This window comes from Dreissena polymorpha, chromosome 9, assembly GCF_020536995.1.
Source record: "Dreissena polymorpha isolate Duluth1 chromosome 9, UMN_Dpol_1.0, whole genome shotgun sequence".
NCBI classification, from domain to species: domain Eukaryota; kingdom Metazoa; phylum Mollusca; class Bivalvia; order Myida; family Dreissenidae; genus Dreissena; species Dreissena polymorpha.
The window spans coordinates 89,559,895-89,584,227 of NC_068363.1; the positions used below are offsets into that span (position 1 = coordinate 89,559,895).

Here is a 24,333-nt window from a genome sequence, read left to right on the forward strand (position 1 = left end):
ATGTGTTTGCACTTGCGTTACATTAGCTAGTTTCCGAGGTCAAGGGAACTTAGAGTTTGATAAAATCTTGTTCAGCAAGAGACATGGCGATATGGCCGTCTTGGGTTGATTGGGTCCGGACCACCAGTCTTCAAGTGTTCAAAAACATATATGGTATCCGTAACAACATGTTAAAAAATATTATTATAGATTGAACGGTGCCTGTATAATAAGGCTGTATTATAAATAAGTTATTGGGCTGCCTGAATTATATAAATACGATGTATAGAAATAAGCAAATATTAATTAAACATAACTACGTTTTAATCGGGGTGAGTGTTCAAACAAAATATGAACATGTTTAAAAGACGATTTAATGGGATCTACTGCGTTTCAGTTTTAACAACCCACATGGACCTGTGTTCCCTTAGCCCCTGTGTGCGTGGAAAGTGCTATATAGGCAGCGGAAACGATCTGTCATTTTTCTGCCTGTGTCCGAGTGGATTTACTGGCATGCATTGTGAAACGGGTGAATGATCTTATTTCCTTTGAAGCAAGATACAACACGATAAAATCACCAACACATATTCTCCTATTTTATACGTAAGAATCACTCTAACAATTCACCTAAACTTGTGAATTTTTAGAATTTAAAATTACAATAATCGATAATCAAAACATTTGTAATTGTTATTTCAATTAGAAATGAGCCCATGTTCCCCAAACCCCTGTGTGCGTGGTGTCTGTTACACCGGCAACGGGAACAATCCCACATTCTTCTGTCTTTGCCCGTTAGGCTTCACTGGTATGCATTGTGAAACGGGTGAGTATTTCAAGAACAGAACAATATTATATTTGTTTAACAAATTTATCTTACAAGCCCATGGAAGTTTAAACAATCCGATACGATTAAACAAGAAGTATGAATTGTATAAATTGAATAACTAATGAAGGGTTTATTGGTTAATCACACATTTTGTTCTCAAATCACAAGGGTAGAGAAACTGACCACATTACCCATCAACATAGTTCAAGCTGCAAATGTATGTTTAAGTTTAACATGTTGTTAGAACACATTAGATAGACATTAGCAAAAAATATAGACACCAAGCTAAACAATTCACAAAATACAACGGGATTTTTATCCATCATGGCCATATTCATATTTAAATGCAACGTGTTTTAATGCAACGCAATGCCCGCAACGTATTGTTTCAGTAATTTTTACAACTACTGCAAACACAGCTGTGATTCAAACAACATCGACGGGTGTGTATTAGTCTGTTTCTGTTAACTTATTCTCCACAAAGAAAAGAAATAGGTACACGTAAGGCAGCGGAAATGTGCTTTGGTAAATATTAACAAATTTGGTAAAGTTGGATTAAATATTAGTCTCAATTGTCCGTCCTAGATGTGTTTATGAATAGTGTCTACTCTTTTCAGGTGTGAATTTAGTCCATACTGAACATATAATGGTCTTATTTATTAACATCATTTTTTTAATAACAATATATATTCAACCATTTACGGAGTTATTATTTGTTTGTCCAAAACGAATAAATACGTTGTATAAAGAGAACAAATATCATTCGAACAAAGCAAAATAATAATAATGATGGTTGTTTTTAAAAAACAATGGACAGGAATACTTCATTTTCTGTTGACAAATAATAATTCGTTTCAGTTCCGACAACTCCTTCAAACCCGTGTTCCCAAAATCCTTGTGTCCGTGGATCTTGTTATATAAGCAGCGGAAATAACCCAACATTCTTCTGCTTGTGTCCGACAGGTTTCACTGGCCTGTATTGTGAAAAAGGTGAGTTATTCCAAAGCATTTTCATGGAAAAGTTATTAAAGTTTAATGACATAAACAGATGCAACAAGAGGAAGCCACGTAACTATTGTTCATGAATTTAAAATGAAATACATGTTATATATATATTGCATCCTGACCATTTCAAAGGAGCGGACAACCCGACCCTTTCATACACAATATTCATTGTTTATGAGCATTGACGTTGTATGCAGATACAAATATCTACATATCTAAATATACAAATCCAGTTATTAAAATATATAATGCTTACAGACCATAGTTTAAATAAGTCTAAACCGGGACAACTAACTGTGGGAACTACATCGCCTCCAACGACAGGTTTGTACAAGGCAGGTCAACTTATTTCTGATTTACCTTCATATCCATATGCACAACTCAGTAACCAAACCCATGAACATAAACATAATTCAGACCAACTTAAATCCACCATGATCGCACTTTCCTTTTATCTTTAACCACGTTCGGTTCAAAGTGTAGACACAATCTACATATTGGGCTGTTTTCCAAGTTAGCAATACAGACAGTAATTTATTGGGAGAAGTAGTATGATTAATCAAATAATGACTAATATACCGAAACATACAATACGTATTAAATATACGCCACATTGTTGAAATAAATGTTAGTATTGTTTTGCACTAAGATAATTCATTTTTTGAATATCATGTACTGGCTAGAACGATAAAAATCACAGAAAAACAACAACAACGTAGTTTTAACCTTATATGCAGATTCAATCACTTAAATGTAAAGTCGATAAAATAATGTATTGATGCTCGCTGTAAATACCGTTTCAAGTTTGAAGTCAATCCAGTTTTTATTGACAAAGTCCATTTTAGAAATGTGCCATGTAATTTTCGAAATTGTTGCACCATTTTTGGAATATTTCACCACGACTTACCAGCGTGTGGTGCATGTATTTTTCTTATTATTGAATGAAAACATACTTCAAATGATTAAGTGAAAATATTACTGCCATTATAAAATATGTCTACAAATTAACCCTGTCTCTTTCCTTAGAGAATAAGCGACCCTATACGTTATAGTTGGCAAAAGCTTTGTCCCGGATCCGCGACATTTTGTTCATCCCGCGAATCAGATTCGTTTTAGGGTATCCATTTGCATTTTTGACAATTTCCATAACCCTTGTAAAACATTTCGCATTTCACACATCCATGTATCGCTGTATATATTTAACGTGATGATATTTACCTTAGTACATTTACTTCTTTAATAATTATTTGCGTGCACATATGCTATGAAATAAATATCACACAATAATCAGCTCTATTTCGAAACACTTACTTCCGTATAAACTAAAATTAAATATCATAGTACGTACATGTATATTCATATGCTTCCTTGTGGAAATAAAATAAAAGGGTGATGGGTTAATCTGAATGGTCTAAGTGAGTGTTCGAAAACAAAGAACATATGATTAATTGAATGTGTTTTTCTGCATACAACTATTACAATTGTCTGTATGAAAAGCAAATTACAATAACTATAAACATGGGAATTAACGGAACTAAATTTGCTAAAAAAATCAATAAAGATCACAAGTATTTTTCGATGTAGTCTTCATAGGCAATTAGCAAGAGGATGCCGTATCAAGAATGTATACTTAACAACGATCTAGCTGTAGCGTTCCTAGGCAATTAGCATGAGGATGCCGTATTATGAATGTATACTTAACAACGATCTAGATGTATTCAGCCATGAGGATGCCGTATTAAGAATGTATAGTAAACAGCGATCTAGATGTATTCAGCCAAGAGGATGCCGTATTAAGAATGTATAGTTAACAACGATCTAGATGTATTCAGCCACATGTGCATATTGTTCACAAAGTTAACCATTTATTGTAGCTAGACTTCAAGGACTAGTGCAGATGTCTTTATTACTCATAACGTGCTAATATGTACATACTCATTTTTGTATGTATGGCAATATATTTGTCATGATATAAACTAGCGTTTATAATCTGAGATTTTCTAAAATAAAGTTTTAACTTTTTTGTAAATTTTGTCATGTTTTAATTGCACGTTATTTTCCAATACTTTGCAATAAATAATGGTGTGCATATCATGATATACACATGTATGCATTTTATTTGATCTTAACTCAAATAAAATGATGTGAAAAAGCATATTCTAAATGCATTTCATAAAAAAAACTTATTTAAGACAAAGGTTAATGATATATTCTATTTAGGTTTTAGACATGAAAGGCGTGAATATACAAAGTTATATATAACACGTCGTATTCGGGTTTCAAATTTTCGCCAAATATGAGGATTAAAATGTCAACAATCCACTTCTTGTACAATATATATATATATAAACATATATTTTAGTAAGACTGTAGCACAATTGAAGTGAAGCAAATAAAAATCGAAGTGAAGCTATGAAAACGCGAAATAATAAAAATACTGGGTCTGGAAGAGAAATTATCTATGATGTTATTCATTAGCATATTTGTGTTTTTATTATTTCCAGGCCAAGATATTACACCAGCGCAGGTTCAGTTAGCAACTTCCGACTGTGTGGACGTATTACCGGCATGCAATTTGCTGGATAAAAGTTACTACTGTGCTGGAGATTACTTGGTCTGGGCCTACACCAATTGTCAAAAATACTGCGACCTTTGCAATACGATAAGTATGTTGCATCTATGCTATCCTGCTATTAACGATTACATTACAGTTTCCGAGATCACCAACAGTTTGGTCTTGTTTACAACCATCCATGCACAATTTAGAGTATTGTAGTTTTGGGGATAATATACAAATTGTCCCATTATCGCATATTTTACGTTTCCAGTCACAACCTCGAATATTCTGACTACCAATGACTACATGTGCGACTACAAGGGACAGCATTATACCCAAGGTCAGATGTGGACAGACGGATGCAACTTGAACTGTACCTGTGTGGATGCCACGGGTTATTACAGATGCTTCGATCTGTAAGTCAATTGTTGCATTTGTGTCAAGCAGAGCGGAAACAGTCTCGTAACATAACGCTAGTTATTTAAGCAAGGCAAGCGAGCATCTGCTAATACAATGCAGGGCAATATCTACAATTTAATATTTAATGGAACATTTATAAAATATGTTTTTACTACCTACAAATGGTTTCATAGAAATTTAATTATTTAATTGTGAAATATATATCAGAGACATCTATGTAGAAATATTGTATGCACATGACTTTTGTATGTGTTGTAGATGTCCAAAATACACAAACATTCCTCCGGATTGCATTGTTGAAAAGAAACCAGGAGAGTGTTGTGGCCACCCAACTTGCAGAATTACGGACCTGTCCACAATGAAACCAATCGTTATTGTTGGTGGGACTTGTAAGTTGAAAAATTTAATAATATACGTATTGTGATTTATATTTAGGAAAATAAATGTGAGAAAAGGCATCTGAAAAGATAATATTTTCTTTTCTGAAGACTATTTATGAATTATATCAACACAAGTTTTACATCTAAAATTGCATTGATATTTTCTATTTTGTGAAAACAAAATTTTATATTACACTTGCTTGCCATGTTTTTTAAATTATACTTATTAAGTCACCGATTATTCGTCGTATGCTCATATACTAAAAAACACATGGCACAGTGACCAACCCTTATCATGAGGAAATATTTAAAAGTTTATTTATTCTAAACTATTAGTTAGAACAAACGAAGGAAAATTTCTTTAAAAAGTGTCCTTTTTTTCATTTGAACTTTATCTAAAGCGCTTGACACATTTCCATTATAGCATTCTGTGTACACAAAGGACAGCCATATGTCCAGGATGAGTCATGGAAGGACGGCTGCAGTCAGTCGTGTACTTGTACAGATGCAGAGCGGGGTCTCTACTCCTGCAGACAAGTGTAAGTTAAGCTTACGGTTAACTGTAACTTCAGGTATTCCAATGACGCCGCATAAAGTCATATACATCCAAAAACGTAATTTTGGTGAAAATGTATTTCACTATTGACCGTCTTTGTATGCAATATTACTTGTTTTACATTCACACACGAGTTTTCATATTCATAATTTAACACTCAAGCCACGCGATGTTAAAATGAAACGGTCAACGAAAATAATCCACGGAGCGTTTTTACAATTTTTTTTATTTAATCATGGAATAAAGATTAAAAAAAACACTGTTTTAAATTACAATATCTATTAAGTGACGTATTCAATTGACCATGTTCTTGTTAAAATATACTTAATAAAAATTGAAACCAGACGTTTGAACGTTTTTGTGGATTTGGTCTGTAAAATGTAACATGTTGCACTTGTGCTTCACACGTATTATATAATTTAGTGTACATATCATTTGCATAAGTTCTGCGGTTTGTTTATATGATATCATTAATAGAAATAAGAACCAGCGATAGCGTTTTCCTTTTCATTACATGTTTCTTCGAGGGTTTAAAACGTTATTACAGTTTTGATGTCATATAAGTCATTTCATCTGCAAAATCAATCTTTAAAAGCATTGTGGTATAGAAAATGCGCCTTCAAATCCTAGGTGTCTGAACTGGGACACCATGCCACCAATCTGCCACCTGGAGGACCCACCGGCAGGGCTGTGCTGCCAGCAACCCAAGTGCACCAACGGCGCAATTATCCAGATTCCACACGCCTACAAGGACGAATATCCGGGCTTCGTTTACGTTTAGTGTTCTTCACAGACAATCGAACTATAACTAATAATAATAGTATTTGAAATAAATAAATTCAAGTTTAAAAAACGGTAAATGCATTTGTATTAGTTAATATCGTTATATATATTTTTCGGCAGTGTCGTATAATGGGTTTACGTTTAATTTAATATTAAATATAGCACATAAAGCAATTTTGTTTTACTTATGAGTGTAGTTTCGTAAATAACTATTTACAATAGGTTTCATTGATTAAATACGTGTTGTAAACCACTTGTTATAAATACGGTTGGTAAGCTACGGCTCAGCATCTTTTTAGAGATGCGTTAATAATCGAGACACTTTCAATATGGCCGTAATTCAAGAAGGTTTTGAAAGATGTTTTATAAAAAAAATGAAGTAAGTTGTGCGTGTGTGAGCACATATTGCCTTTCAGTCTAAAATATAGGACCGTTATCAGTTGTGACAAGGCAGACTTGAAACAGCTTATGGATTATTTTGTTTGCTTGAAGATCGAATTAACACCCGTTTATATATCGGTAATTTTTTTCATAAAATATTTGTAGTTGTATAAACAAACCATTGGATAATAGTCGATCTACTAGATAACATTGTCTTAGTGAATTTAAGCCGATGCTTATAACACTGGACCGGAAAACAGGTTGATACAATTAGAACTTTACATACACAGAAGGGACAGTTACATGCACATTTATTTACAAACATGAAATCATAGTTGTATTTGGCACGATCCGATCAGAATTCATAAATACCCTAACACTATATTAGAGACACCGCGGAAATACGTTGGGTCTAGTGAATACAGTGAAATTATGAGTATTTTCTGTGTTACACGAAAGATAATTATATTTCACAACAACGTTATTTCCATTTTCCGTGATCTATTACCGTTTTCGCGCCGTCTCATAAATGTTTATTCCTGTACGTTGATGCCATATGGTCGGTATGTTCTTAGTGTTGTCTTCAACAATTGCTCCATGGTCTTACGGTACTCGTTCGCTTATAGAGACTCTGTTATATAACATTTTCATGATGACGTCCCAAATAACGTTGACGCCGGAAATGCACGACGTCATATCGATACATAATAAAACATCTTGAAATAAAAAAATGACCGTGAGGTCGAAAGATTCGGTATAAAATAAATACAGCGTTTTTGTGTAAATAATACAAGGCTTATAGAGACTCTGTTATATATATATAAACTTAATGTGTCCTGCACATAAATTAAAGTCAAAGATTGACTACGACTGTATGACCTGGATGCAAATGGTTAGGTTACATTAACATAGTGCATTAACTGTACTTTCTTAAGAGAATGGGTCCTCGGCGTTGAACTGAACTTTCTTGAGAGAAAGGATCATCGGCGTTTAACTGCACTTTTTAACATCAATATCTCAAACATGTCAATGAGTCATTGATAACAGAAGGATGTCAATTCCACTTCTACACTGGTGTCTGAAATTATTATATCACAAATATTCAGGAAGAAGCATTTGTAAAACTTAGCAGAAGACTGGTGGAGTAAGTTTTATTTCATATTTTGTGCACAATATTAAAAGACCAGCAATCTTGGTAATCACATTGATCAAACAATTGTGTGTTATCGGATTTGTTTTGTTAATTTCTAAATGGAATATTCTTTATGAATTAAGCCTTGATATGTTTTGTGGTTTAGACTTCTAACATCGTAAGTGTTTTGCATGTCAGTTTCGTTATTGCGCTTTTCAGTCGTTTTCGTCAGTAGATATGTTGGAATTATTGGTTTCTTCTTCTGACCTTGATTTCGCTATAATGTAATAAATTAATTTGTTTCGTACTAACAGTTACTCTTCCTGTAGATTCAATCGCATCGTGTATACTTATTAAAATGTATTTACTTAAAAAATACATACAGATACGTATACGCTGGTTGTAAATTAGACTCAAATTTAGAGCTTTCTTAAACAATCAATACCTACATGCACGTAGAGCATACTAGTTTGTAATTGAAATCCCTACTTTCTTGACTGCATTGATTTTTAAGCAAAGTAATAGCATTCTTAAATGTTGACAAATGTGTCTCAAGACGGATAATCATCGTATGTTGAATAGCCTGAAGCATGATACTTTTCATTGACATTTTCAGATGTATTAAATGTATTTGCTGGCATGTGTTATTGCGTTTAGTTAAAAACTGTTAAGGTATCATTTTTGAAAAGCTTCTTAACGCTTAGAGGACGCTTGAATAAAGATGTATTATGCTTATTATTTTTTTACATTATTATTAATTGGTTATATATTATTTGCATTTCGTGGATGCATTGGTTCAGATATATTATTGGCTAAAGAACACGAAATATGCCATTGAAGACAACGTTTGACACATCGTTACACAGAAAATAACTAGGTTACATAAGACAAAAACTGTTTGATAGGCACTTTTACAATTCAAATGAAATTAGCCCATCAAACAACGATTATGTAATTGACGTATCATACAACTGTTTTGAAAATGTTTATTTGAGTTTATAGGAATTAAAACGATTTCCTGACAAGGTCAGTGTATGAAGCAAAGCTGACGAAAATAATGTCGTTATCATTTACCTTATTGCATCATCGCCTTATTTGTCGTGTTGCATAATATACATCTGTGACCTGTCATGGTATTGCATGTTTTTTTTCCTAAATATTAAAAAAAAATCACAATTTGACAGCCTCCGAAAATATGTCGACTCAAATATCACTATATGCATAATACATTTGTAAAGCTAGTTGCCTGTCTTTCAACGAGAAGTCATACGGTGCAATTCTAAAGACAACGGATTAACAATAAGTTAAACATATCATATGAAGTAACTGATTGTGTCCAGTTGATTTTCAAGTACTTGTATGTTGATTGTATTTTACACATATTAGTGTGATTTTGAGATTGTCAGTAACGTTTGGGGAACATATTTTGCGCAAATGTCCTATCAACAGTTTGACCAAGAGTTGTTTTAAGTCGATTTAAACTTTAATATAAAATTTATACTTTAATACAAATTATACTATGAAATTATACTATGTTCAAAATTTATTTGGAAATATGGCATTTTAGTTTGAACTCGACATTTAAACCAGGGACGCGGACTTTGTACATCATCCGTCATTCCAAAATGCTGTTGGGGCAAGTTATTCAATTAAATGATGGAAAAATTATATTGTTGTATAAGATGTCTAAAAATACATTTTTGATTTTTGACCTCTTAGCTTGACCTTTGAAAAGTTGACGCTGGTCTTGTACGCATCACACCATTTCCGTATGTTGATAGTTTGTGGAATTTGTTTTTAAAACTGATTAATTATAAAGTTACAGACTCTTCCAGCTGTAACTTCAATTTGACCGTTTGACTGCGTGTCATAGTCTTGTTAGTATGGAACCTTTGTCTATAACACAACACGCTTATCACGCTTTATCAAAATGGAAATTCAGTCCGCACGATTCACATATATGCTGAAGTTTGTAATATAATATTTAGTGATTCATGCAATCTTAAAATATGTTGGTCAAATTTTATATAAGCAATTATGGAGATATTGTGTTATATTGTTATACGTTATCATTATGTCTATACAAATAATTGTATCCAAACACAGAACTTGACAGAAACATATGTACAACACGATGCTCACACGTCTTCAGCGAGTATATTACATCGCCAGGGGTTTACTCTTTATACGTACATATACAATAGATAACTGTTTAGATTAGCCTGAGAAGCCTGCACATGATTGTTAAGGTAGAAACCTTCTTCCGAGACTGGATTTGTGTTTAAACGAAACTTCTTTGAAACGAAAAAGGAAACACTTTACGCACATGCAATAAGCACGTATTCCATTTATTCACATAAGTATACGGTAAGTTATATCATAACAATTGTCTCGATTGTCTTATGATTGTAGCTACCCAATACAAGTTCTCAATATAATAATAGCTATATGGTTTAACTTCATATATTGTCACATAATGTTACCCGTGGTTGTTTGTTGCTTTACCGTTGAGTGATGCTGTTTAATTATCATTAGACAGAAAGTCTGCACACTTATGCTCCTACAATCATATTTAAAAGTAGTTGACATGTTATGGTAATTCAAGGGTATAATTTAAAAACTTAGTCTAAACATCGACCATGAAAGTTCTTGATTTGGCGTTTTACAAATTATGTCAGGAATTAAACACACGTTTACTATTTTGAATGTATATGTATGGCATCGCATTTGGTTATTGCTGAAATCGTTGTCTTAGACAAATAATCATTTTGATTGACCAAATTAGACATCTGTGATTTGGGCAATAACCGCAAAACGCGTGTCAGCCTGAACGAATCTGATCAGCTTAATATCATCGTAAACAGTTTAACTAGTGAGATGGATGTAATTCTGGTATGGTATAAATAAATCGAAATGTAGTCACTACAGATCAAGGAATAATAAAGACTTCTTTAAGAGCGTTAACATTTCACATGAAAGCTTGGTTAGTATATTGTGTCTCAGTATTGTTCTTTGTATGACTTCTTTTCTTATAGATTCAATTTAGCCTTGGTGATATGATTTGACCAGAGCAGTCGTAATAACGATTTTATTAAGCAAAAACAGCCTTTTAATTTAATATAACTCAAGTTACGTTGGCCTGTAATTGCCTTCTATGATATCGATTCAGAACATGTTTCCAAAAAAAATAATTTAGTTAAGAAACGCGAATGTAACAAAACGCATAATTATGCACCTTTTATCTTTGAAAAAACAAATGATTATGACGAAATGGTTTCTATGTACTGTGCAATTCTTTACGAATTTGACATATAATATTTAAACCATTCATTTTCATACGTTTGTTTACAATGAGGAATACAGTGGTTTACTGTATTTTGTCTCCGACACATCCATGATGATATAACAAAAACAACAACAACAACATATACACTGTCTCATTAAAGCTATTCAGTATTTCTTTTCAAACATGCATTGAAATGGCTTCGCTTAAATCCACCAGTATTTTTAACTCCGTCTTTTAACATTAATATTATCGAACGAAGTCCCAATCTTCCGTCTTTTTATTTAATTGAAGGTTGGATACCACTTAATCCGTAATTACTTAGGTCGTATCACAGGCATCTGATATTTGAACTGGCAGTAATGACATGATTAAGTGACGTCTTTAATTGAACAATTATTAATACTTGTCGGGATTTTACTGAATCCTGACTGAAGATTTATGCTGACGCATATTCCGGCTATGTTTAAGTCGTAGGTGTAATGACTACGTCGAAGTGAAAGACGAAGAAACCACGTGAAAGTATATGTGATGCATTGATAAACATTAACATTCAATGCAAACAACGGGGACAAGTTTCCTTTCAGGCACTAATGTAATATGCAAAAGAAATATATAGCACTTGTATAGTGCGTGAACACCGTTATGTATTATTACAGTAAATTTAGTGTAATTGGCAATTCAAGAGCAATGTAAAAAAATGTGTCAAACTATTTTCAAGTTCCTTTTATTCAACAGAATTTCACGTTGAGTTTGAAAATCTAGGTATCAGCAGGTTAGTTAATCTCGTGCCTTGATTCTATATGAACTTTCCGATTATATACGAGGCATACATATAACGTAACTTTCCTTACATATATGTGCGTGTAAATACGAAAAAAAAATCCGTTCTGTGTCATCAACATTCATATGTGCAAGTGTTATTGCTATTAAGCTTACAAGTGCCTAGGATATAAGCCATATAACTCTAAGTTTTCTAGGAGTACATTTACACCTCGTCGTGCATCGTTAAGCTTACTGATTGCTAATTACGGACATAAACGGGTAATATACCAACTGTAAAATAAAACTGTTAACATTTCATTTGACAGCCAAGAAACTGTTTGCTCGTTTCTGTTATTGTTATGTTAGTTAACTCAATAGTGTTATTCAAGCTAAGGGTGTTCAGTATATTTCGTACGACTAGACAGGAAAACTATATCATGCCATAAAGTAATGTATTTATACAATTTGCCACATTAATTCATTTCCCAAGTAATACTAATTTAGTTGAATTTTAACTGCTGGGTATATATTATGTTAGTATTTGTTCTATTATGTTATAGATAGGATTTATAGTTCTGAAGGATATATGAGGTTCATGATTGTGTTAGCGTGATACATTAGTAATATGTTTGAGAAGCAAAAGGAGAAACATGCTGTAGTGCTTTGGAAACATCTGGCGATCCGTTTGAGTCACCAAAATACCTGAACAAATTCACTGGACAGCACATTAGTAACAGGAACTAAACAGTCTGGAACCTGGGGCAGATTTGTGTTGTCTCCAAAATGTCGTATTCTGTGCAAATCATTTCCAATTTCGACATTTAATGATATATATAATCGATTAAATGTGGTTTATGGAAGATGTCCCAACATTACATGTAAAGTGCAAACGCTATATCAGAACGATTCACTTACAGTACATATACAGTACATATAGTGTTGAAAAAATAAGTTGTTATTTTCAGGATGAGGCAAAGCAATCTGAAACCATTAACATAATTTAATTCCAGTGTGCATATATTTAAAAGCAATTGCGAAATTAAACATCATCTGCATAACGCCTAAATAGAACAGACAACTGTGTATATAGAAAAATATGTAAACTGATTTTGAAAACTGCTATGATAATGTGTAAATAGTTGATAACTTGCCAATATTAAGGGGTTAAGGTTTAGGAATATTTAGTAATTTGAAAATTCTTACAAAGAGATCATATAAATAAAATAAAAGTTTTCAAACAAACAGTCAATTAATTCAAAGATCAACTTATGCAAACAAGCAAAATTGCACTCGTGTCTGTGGAAAGGTTTACCATATTTTTTTTAGAGATAATAACCGAAATATATATGACTTAACATATTTGTTTCTCTCGCAAATGTAAGGGGTTTACACATTTCTAAATTGTATTATTTTGTTTATTAATAATCTAAATTACATCTTTTTAAACACGACACCGGTGAAGACATTCCTTGAAATCGCTTATTGTTCAAAACACGGCGAGAATGGTATATCATAATGAAACATAAACTTAGTATTAGATTTTGTTTTATACTTTCTTTGGTATAAACCTTTTATTGTTTCCATGCCCATTCATTTATTTATGCATCATTGTTAGTATGAATATGCTACCCTTTAACGAGTCTTATAAGCGTGCTGATAGTGGGGGTGGATAAAATGTGAATGGTTCGTTCTATGGTTATTTGGAATCAAATAATTATGAAAACTAGATGCTGTGAATATTGCATTATGTGTTTGGAGATAATTATATTGCTATTTTATAAGCACACTGATGGTCTTGCCTTTGTTTTAAACAAGAGAAGACGATCAATCAATATCTTCTGGCACCACGGGAACAATTAGATATGAAATGCATCGAACGAACAGAGAAAGCAATTTAGCTCACAACAATAACACCGATTTTGCAAAAGCGTCGTTTGAAGCAGTGATTATTGTCACGGACGTAATTTCTTCTTATTGAGTTGGATAATATTCTTATAAGATCAGGGTTGTCTCTTCATAATTTAAACGTGATGTTGGATGACGCAATTGCGTTCATAAGAACACAGTAGACATAACATTTCTGACAATACCAGCAAAAAATGTAGTATTGAAATTATATATTATTCAATAATAATAACCGCCTCATGTATAAAGTCCGCGGCTTATCTTCTCAAATACATTTCTAAAGAAAAACGTATGAGGGAACTAAGTGTACACAAGATCGTCGGGCGTTATTCAAATGTACCTAAACGAATTTATGCAACCGAAAACTCGTTTTCATATATGTATTGTGACAATTAAAATAAAATAAGCCTATCGAATAACGATTATATTATTGACGTATCATATAATTGCGTTGTTTATGTTTATTTGAATTTATAGGAATTTAATCGATTTCCCGAGGTCAGGTTGTTCTGCAGGGAAATTAATGGATAGCATTTAACCATGAAATGGAAAGCGAAACTAAATCTAGCATATGCGCGGTTAGCAATATCTTTCCTTTATTTGACAGCTAAAAATGGTTCATATGTATGGGAGGGGGTGCCTGTTTTTAAAACTACCCCCGCCTAAAAACCGGACTGTCTTCATGAAATCAAAATTTGTTTTGTGGTTCGGTACTGTATTTGTTTTGCGGTACAAAGCTTGGTTAACAGTTAAGTCGCAATGATTTATCTTATACTAAAAGTAATATGTTAACCCACAAATCTGCCAGGAACAATGAATTGTGAATTTTCTTTCTCGCAATGATGGAGAAAACGACGTGGTCTACTATGTTGAACTTATTTTGACAAAAAATGGTTTCTGCTTAGGCGAAATCATACTGTTATAACAGCGCAATCGAAGAGGGCAAAACACGTATCTAAGAGAAAAACCTCTCAAACCATGGATGAAACTGACGCTATGTGCACATCACACAGATACACGGAAACCTATATTGAGCGACATTTTGTCTCATCAAATCATTCCAAACAAATATCAGCCTATATAACTTAAATCAACACGATCACTGCAAATGCAGTGTGGACGACTGGTAAACATCCGATGATCCCTGGCTAGCCGCGCTTTGCACCAACTTGTTTACGTTCAGTATAATTAGCGTTTTATGGCGTGGTTATTTTGACCACAGGTGAAGGGCGCGTGGCCAAGTCACTTTAACACTATCAATTTGTCATAAAACAACATTTTTTATCATTTTGACCAAACAAAAATAATAAAAAATAAAAAATTTCTGATATGTTATATATGAACATATAACATATCAGAATTTTTTTTTTTTTTTTTTTTGGTCAATATGATAAAAAATGTTGTTTTATGACAAATTGACAGTGTTAAAGTGACTTGGCCACGCGCCCTTCACCTGTGGGTGCAAAATCAACTGGTGTCCAAACCGAGTCATCGGACAAAAAGGTACAGTTTGCATCACAGGTGAAGGGCGCGTGGCCAAGTCACTTTAACACTGTCAATTTGTCATAAAACAACATTTTTATCATATTGACCAAAAAAAAAAAAATTATAAAAAATTCTGATATGTAACATATCAAAATTTGTTTTTTTTTTTTTGGTCAATATGATAAAAAATGTTGTTTTATGACAAATTGATAGTGTTAAAGTGACTTGGCCACGCGCCCTTCACCTGTGGTTTGCATGTCAAAATGCATTTTGGAGGTTTTTTGTTATAAATAGTTTGCAATCAGCTTAATGACAGCGTGTCGATTCTAGTTCAGATGCTGTCATACAATTCTACTGTCTGGTCACATATTTTTGTGTACAAATTTGTGTTTTCTGCCAGTTAACGCCCTATCTAAGTCTGTCAATTTTTCTGATCATTGCCTATAGTGTAGATATTTGCAAATTAAAGCTAGCATAACAAAGAATCAAAACCGCACAACTGTACACCTCTGTCAGTTCAGTTTTTCTAATCATTCCTCATAGTATAGATATTTGCAAATTCTTAGGTAAAGCCTTCATAACATATTTGTTGTTAAGTGAATAAAAAAAGGTATTTCAGGCATGTCTGCGACCATTTTATGTGCAGTGAAGGTTTGTGTATTAATTCATGTTCCGTAAGAATCAAAACCGCACAACTGTCCATCCACAGTCAGGTCACGTCTTATCATTCCCCGTAGTATAGATATTTGCAAATTCTAAAATAAATCCTTCATAACATGTTTGTTGTAAGTGCATTAAAAAAGGGTATTAAAAGAGAAAAATTGACATTTGGGCTATTTTTCAGACATGTCTGTGACCCAAATCATTTTGACTTAACAGTGTGGATCGATTCATGTTATCACAGAGCTCCAGATAAAGGTCGTATTTTCGTAATTACGAATTATTTTCAAGTCCGTTACGTATTTATTTTAAAATCTTGTCGTACCATTAAGAATTACAAAATCAAGTTATGAATATTATTTTTACATCGGTTCGTAGCGATTTTTATTTAGTTCTTTTCGTGTATTAAAGATCTTTGCGGTGCCTCTATAGAGAATGGTTATCGGGTTTGTTTAACAAAGCGCATTTTTTCCAATAAAAGCGGCGTATACAGTCTGTCAAAAAACAATGGCGGCGCCCAGAGAGCGTCCTAAAAAACTGCAAAGCGTCCAAAAACACGCTTTTAACATATTGTACGCAAAGTGAGCCGAAGTTAAATGTTTAGAAAGACATTATAGAAATGATCTTATACGATGTTGTATGTTCAGTTTCCGACACAGTCGGAAAGGCTAAACAAAAACGCGACACGACGGGTCCATACTTAAACACAAAAAAACATTGAACGAGTGGAAGGGATACGTCCCGTGGCTAATCGTTGAAAAGATTGAAGGGGAAACCCGTTTTAATTGTGAAATATGTAAAAATTCATCTAAGGCATGCAATCTAAGCACAGTTTGGGCATATGAAGGTATTTGAAAAATAAAATTGTATAATACTAAAAAGAGACTGTTGAACTCGTATAAATAAAGTTGCTAGTATGTTTATTTTGATTTTTTTGCATGAAAATAACCATTATTATTTATTTTTAGGTCATTTATAAAAAATAAGAATTATTTTCCAAAACTTAGTAGTAACGTTAAGAATAAAATTTCAGAGTTAAGAATTTTTTTTGAAAATCTGGTAGTAATTTAAGAATTTCACAAAACCTTATCTGGAGCTCTGTATCATATTATAAGTAGAAATATACAGGAAGAATCAAAGCCGCAGAACTGCACACCACAGTCAGGTCAATTCTTATAATCATTCCTCAAAGTATAGATATTTGCAAATTCTAAAGTAAAACCTTCATAACATGTTTGTTTTTAACTAAATAAAGAAAAGGTAGTAACACATTTTGCAAACATGTCTGTGACCCAAATCATTTTATGATAACAATGCATATTGACAAAACAGTGTGGATCAATTCATGTTATCATAGTATGAAAAGTAAAACACTGTAAGAATCTAAACCGCACAACTCTTAGTCAGGTCAGTTCTTATAATCATTCCCCATAGTATAGATATTTCCAAAATCTAAAGTAAAGCCTTCATAACATGTTTGTTGTAAAGTGAATAAAAAAAGGTATTAACACAGAAAACTGGAAATTTATCTTGCAGGCATATTTGTGACCATTTCATGTGAAGATTCACTCAAAAGTGTGGATGAATTCATCTCATCATAGTATGAATTTGTGAAATGCACAACTTTATATCCTCATTCAGGTCAGTATCACTCAAATATTTCAGTCTGTGTACATTCATGACTTCTATGCACAGTTTCTGATGTTTTAAACCAATTTTAATGTAAGTGCTCAGTAGAAAATACATTTTATCACTTAAACATGCCTATAGTAGGTATATTTGAGATTTTAGAAGTAACATTTGGAAGTGAATGAAAAAAAACACACACAGATAAATGGAAATTTTAGCTATTTCATGTCTGTATTCCAAAATCATTTCAATGTATATTGACTACCTGGTTGATCTGATCAAAAGTCAGAATTGTTTAATGCAAAACGCTTTCTCGTGTGAGAAAGAAATCTGGGTTCATTCCCCAGTTCTGGCTGAGACTGTGAAACCATGAGTCAAGAAAGCATTTTTGGAGGCTGTATGCAATGGAAACTCAGTCCTGGTTCAACAATAATGAATTATCTGATCATGTTTGTTGAAACAGATAACTTTGAAATCGGTTTAGAATTTTGTATCTGTACCATAGTATCATGATATTTGTCAACAACCATGTAACAATGTGAACACTGATAATTACAGTTAATGAATGTGTTTGACAGTCACACTACACTGGCATGAATTTATGAAATCACAGCTCTCTGCTCAAAATGTCAGACTTGTGAAAATATACCCAAAATGTAGAAATTTGAGCATTGTCAAGTGAAGCTGTGTAAGATATTTTGTTCCAATTCAGTCAAAAGATGAACATACAGGTCATTTGTGAACTTTTGCAAAATAACACTGTATTTCATATTAGAGATGAATATGAATTTTGACGTACAAAACCGGCATGCTATGTTTGGTTGAAAACAAGTGATAAAATGTTTTTTCTACCGAGCACTTACATTAAAATTTAACCTGTCATAATCTGTTTGGTTCAAAACATCTGAAACTGTGCATGGTAGTCATGAAGTACACAAACTGAAATATTTGAGTGGTCAGCTACATTATATAGTGCAAAGCTGGATAGAAGATATATGATAAAAACTGTAGTAAGTAGTGCATGGTATTCAGTTACATCAAGAAGTAAACGCGTATCTCCATGTATCGATTCATTGTACGTTTGATATCTGGTCAGAGGTCTTACATTTCTACAACTCATTGCTAAAAGATGTATGAAATGACATATCAGTTTGTGTCTTCATGAATGTTTTTATTTCTGCACTGGTGTTGTAAGCATGCGATACTGTCAAGTTATCTACTGTGGTTCCTTTGAATGCATTTTTTCATTGTACTGTTGATATCTTGTCAGAGTGTGCAGCGCTAAAAATCAATTTGTGTTTTCATGAGTGTTACAGCGTTTACTGTTTTTTTTTCTTGTTAAGCAGTTCTATAAAAACAAGGATGAGTAATGTTCTTGTACTAAGCATTTTGCATGATAGTATATACTGTAAGAAATGTTATCTGCAAAGAATATTTGCTACTGCTTATGTGATATATCTCTCGCTACAGACATCCAATAAAAAGACACAGGCATTTGTGTGGTTTTGTTCCTTTTATTCACAACCAATAATGAGTATACGACATTAGGCATTGTTAGACTTTCTGCGTTGGATTTAGACTTTAAGCACGGATATAAATCTGTCAAAACATGGTTAAAATTACAAGTAAGTACCACCAAAATGTATTTTTTGTTTCATGATAGACAAAACCGTGTATTGTTGAAATGTCAACACATCCCATATGTAAACAAAGAATGTTGAACTACATGATAAATCATCTTGTGTAGTTTTTTGTATCAAAAATGAAATACTGTAAACGAAATGTGTACTTCAATTCAGATTATTGTGAAAACTTCTGTTTCTAAAAAGGAAGTCAGTTAAACACTTGATATGTTTTGTTTTGTTAGCTGCATCAGACGTTTTTTGACTTGATGTTTTTGAGGCACATCAAACTCTGCCATGCAAAGTTAATTTCTTGAATGAATGAACATTCAGTATTTACTTGTAACTATGTGCTGCTCACACGGTGATTGAATATTTCATCTCATATCATAAATTGAACAATTTCTGACCAGAATTTACATTTCAATATGACGTTATATATATGTATTAAAGAAAACATGCACTGATATATCAGCATATTCTAGGCTCACTTTTCATATTTAAGCCATATAATGCACAATTTCCCATGTTAAAGTCTTAAACTCCAAAAAAATCTATATGCACACCAAAATTCAAATTGTGCTTTTTACCAACATGTGAATGTTTGGTCACAATAATATGTTATGCAGTTTAATACAAATGTGTCTTTCTTCCAGCCAACACAGTTGTGAAGCTATACCAGGAAGATTTGAGATCTTTCATGTCATTCCCACATAACAAGTGAAGGTCTATACAATTTAACAAAAATGTATTAAAGCAAAAAATGAAAAGTTTGCGTGTTGGTCAGTACAGAAACTGTATTGCACACAAATTTGACATCATAAATCAGAATTTGAAATTGTGAAACACTATGAATCACAAAAAAAACGTGTTTACTCTCTGTTTTAACATTTTTCTCTCTACAAAACACATCACTGCATATGTTATTCAGTTTCGGGTCTTTTTTTCTGATCATTGCCCATAAAAGGTATATTTGAGAATTTTGATGTAAATCCCACATAACCGGTTATGGTTGAGAATGATGGAAAAATGTATTTAAACAAAAAGTGGAAACTTTTGCTATTTTTGCAGGCATGACAATGTCTGTTTACCAGATTTCATTTATATGCACATTACGGTGTGTGTGAGCTAGCAAGCACAACCACAAGCCATGTCTAGGATCAGATTTTTTTTGTATTAATGACTATAGACAAATATATGAAAAGTTTAGTATTCAGCCCACATAACAGGTATGATGCAAATGATGAGAAAAAAGTATATAAAAGCAATTTTGAGAGCATGTTTTTTTGTCAGCACATTCATGTCTGGCCACAAAACTCATTGTGTGTGTTATGTGTGCAGTGATGATCAGTTCATATAATCAGAGTGGTTCAATGAAGAACGCCTTCTCTCGCAGAAGGAAATCTAGGTTCAAGCCCTAGTTCTGATATGAGTTTGAAAATCACTGAACGCATATTACAGTGTGTGAGCTAGCAAGCACAACCACAAGCCATGTCTTGGTTCAGATGTTTTTTGTATTAATGACTATAGTAGAGTAAATGAGCATTTAAGTACACAGCCTCCATAACTGGTCTGATGCAAAAAGAGATTGCCATTCCGAACGCATCTTTCAGTGTTTGTTAGCTAGCAAGTACAACCACAAGTCAATTTATGGTTCAGATTTGTTTTATTCATCTATATGGATAAGAATATGAGAATTTTTATACATGGCTCTCATAACTGGTCTGATGCAAAAAGAGATTGCTATTTCGAACCCATATTTCAGTGTGTGTTAACTAGCAAGTACAACCACAAGTCAATTTATGGTTCAGATTTGTTTTATTCATCTATATGGATAAGAATATGAGAATTTTTATACATGGCTCTCATAACTGGTCTGATGCAAAAAGAGATTGCCATTCCGAACGCATATTTCAGTGTGTGTGAGCTAGCAAGTACAACCACAAGTCAATTTATGGTTCAGATTTGTTTTATTCATCTATATGGATAAGAATATAAGAATTTTGATACATGGCTCTCATAACTGGTCTGATGCAAAAAGAGATTGCCATTCCGAACGCATATTTCAGTGTGTGTGAGCTAGCAAGTACAACCACAAGTGAATTTATGGTTCAGATTTGTTTTATTCATCTATATGGATAAGAATATAAGAATTTTGATACATGGCTTACATAACAGGTCTGATACAAGAAGAGATTGCCATTCCAAGCACATCTTACATTGTGTGTGAGCTAGCAAGCCAATTTGTGGTTCAGATTTGTTTTATTCATATCTATAGATAAGTATATGAGAATTTTTATACATGGCTCTCATAACTGGTCTGATGCATAATGAGATTGCCATTCCGAGCGCATCTTACATTGTGTGTGAGCTAGCAAGCACAACCACAAGCCAATTCTTGGTTCAGATTTCTTTTTATTCATATGTATAGTATAATATATGAAAATTTTAGTACACATCCAACATAGCAGGTATGATGCAAATGATGAGAAAAAAATATTTAAAGGCAATTTTGATAGCATGGTTTTCTGTCAGCACAATTATGTCTGGCCACAAAACTTATTGTGTGTGTTATTTGTGCAGTGATGATCTACTCATATTATCAGAGTGGTTCAGAAGGAGATCTATGTCATGCAAAACCAAATCTCTTTAGTCAATTTCTGCCAAACACATTCATTGAAACTGTGTGGATGGTATTTAAAGTCAAGTATGACATTTTGCATTTTGGTCTGCACATACATATTTGATCACAATAATCATTCTTTACCCAAGCTAATCTGTATGCAGTGCAAATTGAAGCAACCAAAATGTATTAACACTGTGTGGGCTGGGATTGTAAAACTGTTTTCATATTGCAGAATATGTTTACAATACGTATGATACAGATATTTGAGGATTGCAAATCAAAACTGGCATATCATGTTTGCTTGAACGTATGTGAACAAATGTCATATACATGGTCAAACGGGGTATTGTAGTTGAAGAGAATATCTGATCAATATCATGATTGCTAGGTTTTGACTGCTATGCATATTGACTATCCAGCATTGATCAGTTCAAACGCCAGAGTAGTAGAATGTATAACGCTTTCTCCAGTCATGTGCTGGTTGAAAAAGATCCAGGTTCAATCCCTGGCTTTGGCATGAACATGTGAAATGGCTGCATTAGTCAATATCTTTATTTTAGATCTATCACTATCAATAGTAACAGGATTACTGGTTATAGAAATCATTCAGTAAATAATGCACATTGACAAGGACTTATGATTTAGCTAGTACAACATGTTTTCAAAATGTATGTTTCCACATTGTAGTAATTTGTGAAAGTTGATATACAAATGATACATAACAGTTAAGACTAAATGTATTAACGAAAAAGGGAACATGCACAGTCAAAAATCTCATGACATTCATGGTCACTTCATATTTAAACTTTTGATGTATTGTTTAGTAAACACACTGTGAAGCATGTCTCGGTTAACACATCAGCATGTTTGTGCATTGATGCTAGGAATTCATTTAATGGTTATACCTTAAAAGATTCACATTGCTTTAATGCTTGTTTCTAGCTGCACTATATGACAGTATTCAATATTATCATATATGGGACATTTCAATTCTAAGCTTGTCCTTTCTTACTTATGAGATAGCATTTTCTTTGGCAGGAGATTCTGTAAAACACAACCTTCTACTTGTCTGATTGTGTGAAATGGCAGTTTTCAGTATTTTCCAATTCTTTCACTCACAACTCTGTGTATAATCATATAACACAAAAACACAAATGTAAGGTTTAACATAGATTTTATTGATACATTGCTAGCCAAAAATGACATAACCTGGTCCAAAACAACCAGTTTGACAATCATATGGTATTTTGCATTTCAAACAAACAATTTGTTCACCAGTGTTAGCATTTACAAATTTCATGTACTTTGAAAAGCAATTTAGACAACAAAACCCTGCCCACACTTCTTGCTGAACACTCTAGGTGGATTGCTTTCAAGTTTGCATAGTCTGCAGGAGTCGATTTTGCTGCTGCTTTTTAGATCGTTTGAAATAATATCAATTGCATTGGAAAGGTTTGTAGCTGCAGTTGTTATGCACGATGTCAACCTCGGCTAATCACTTTCTACAGATTTTACGTACTTTAGCGCCTTCTTGATATTCGCGATTTTAGTCCGAGCACTAGCGTGTAACGATTTTATTTTCTCTTTTCTCTTGACATACTCTTCGAAAAAGTCTTCATGCTTCTTTTCAGTTGAAATAGCGTCCTGTTTTGCGTTTCGTGAACCATTAGGTTTTTTGACAGTTTGACCGTCAGAATTAGCAATAGCTTTTCGTTTATTCGATTTCGTTGTACTAGTCGAACCTGTTGAGTCGTTGGAACATTGCTGTGATGGCTGAGCCATGCAATTAGATGCTGCATCGTTTTCTCGCGAACGATATTCTGTTTTAATTTCTTCGTCAGTCATTGTGAGAAGTGAGTACAAAATTGGATGCTTTTGTATGATCTCACTGGATGTTGAATTCAATGGATGAGTTTCATCACCTAAACGAACAGCAGCATTAGTAAGCTGTATGGAGACCATGTCGCTTTGAAAACTCAAGTAAGAATGATTGAGTTGTGTCAAAAGCTAGGTACTTATACCCACGAACTTAATTTTCATTCATGGTAATTGTCAATTTCATGGATTCGCATTTGAGTCAAGCTGATGAGATTTCGACTCAAACCCATAGCCATATTCATAGAATTATACTCACATTAACCAACAAACATGTGTACCATATTTTGTGTCTTGTTGTAGATAACTCAAACATCGTTGCTTCCTTGCAATATATCAAAGTTGACATCAATATGTTTTCGAGTCTCAAACTGTTGACTTCAAGCATGTGAAAAAAACACAGATTACATGTTTTATATGATTTATTCATTTTATGTATCAACCAATAATGCCATAGCGAGCAC

General features: G+C 33.1%; 1 protein-coding gene across 1 annotated transcript in view; it reads left to right on the forward strand.

Annotated features, from left to right (window-relative positions):
- LOC127846639 (neurogenic locus notch homolog protein 1-like) overlaps positions 1-6,583 on the forward strand; it is a 12,597-nt gene extending 6,014 nt beyond the window's left edge. Inside the window, exons 7-15 of the mRNA XM_052378072.1 lie at positions 377-508; positions 683-802; positions 1,198-1,248; positions 1,664-1,795; positions 4,315-4,476; positions 4,639-4,783; positions 5,046-5,176; positions 5,592-5,706; positions 6,354-6,583. Coding sequence (XP_052234032.1) covers positions 377-508; positions 683-802; positions 1,198-1,248; positions 1,664-1,795; positions 4,315-4,476; positions 4,639-4,783; positions 5,046-5,176; positions 5,592-5,706; positions 6,354-6,504 — 1,139 coding nt within the window. The 3' untranslated portion in view covers positions 6,505-6,583. The remainder of the gene's footprint in view (positions 1-376; positions 509-682; positions 803-1,197; positions 1,249-1,663; positions 1,796-4,314; positions 4,477-4,638; positions 4,784-5,045; positions 5,177-5,591; positions 5,707-6,353) is intronic.
- Positions 6,584-24,333: the final 17,750 nt, after the last annotated feature.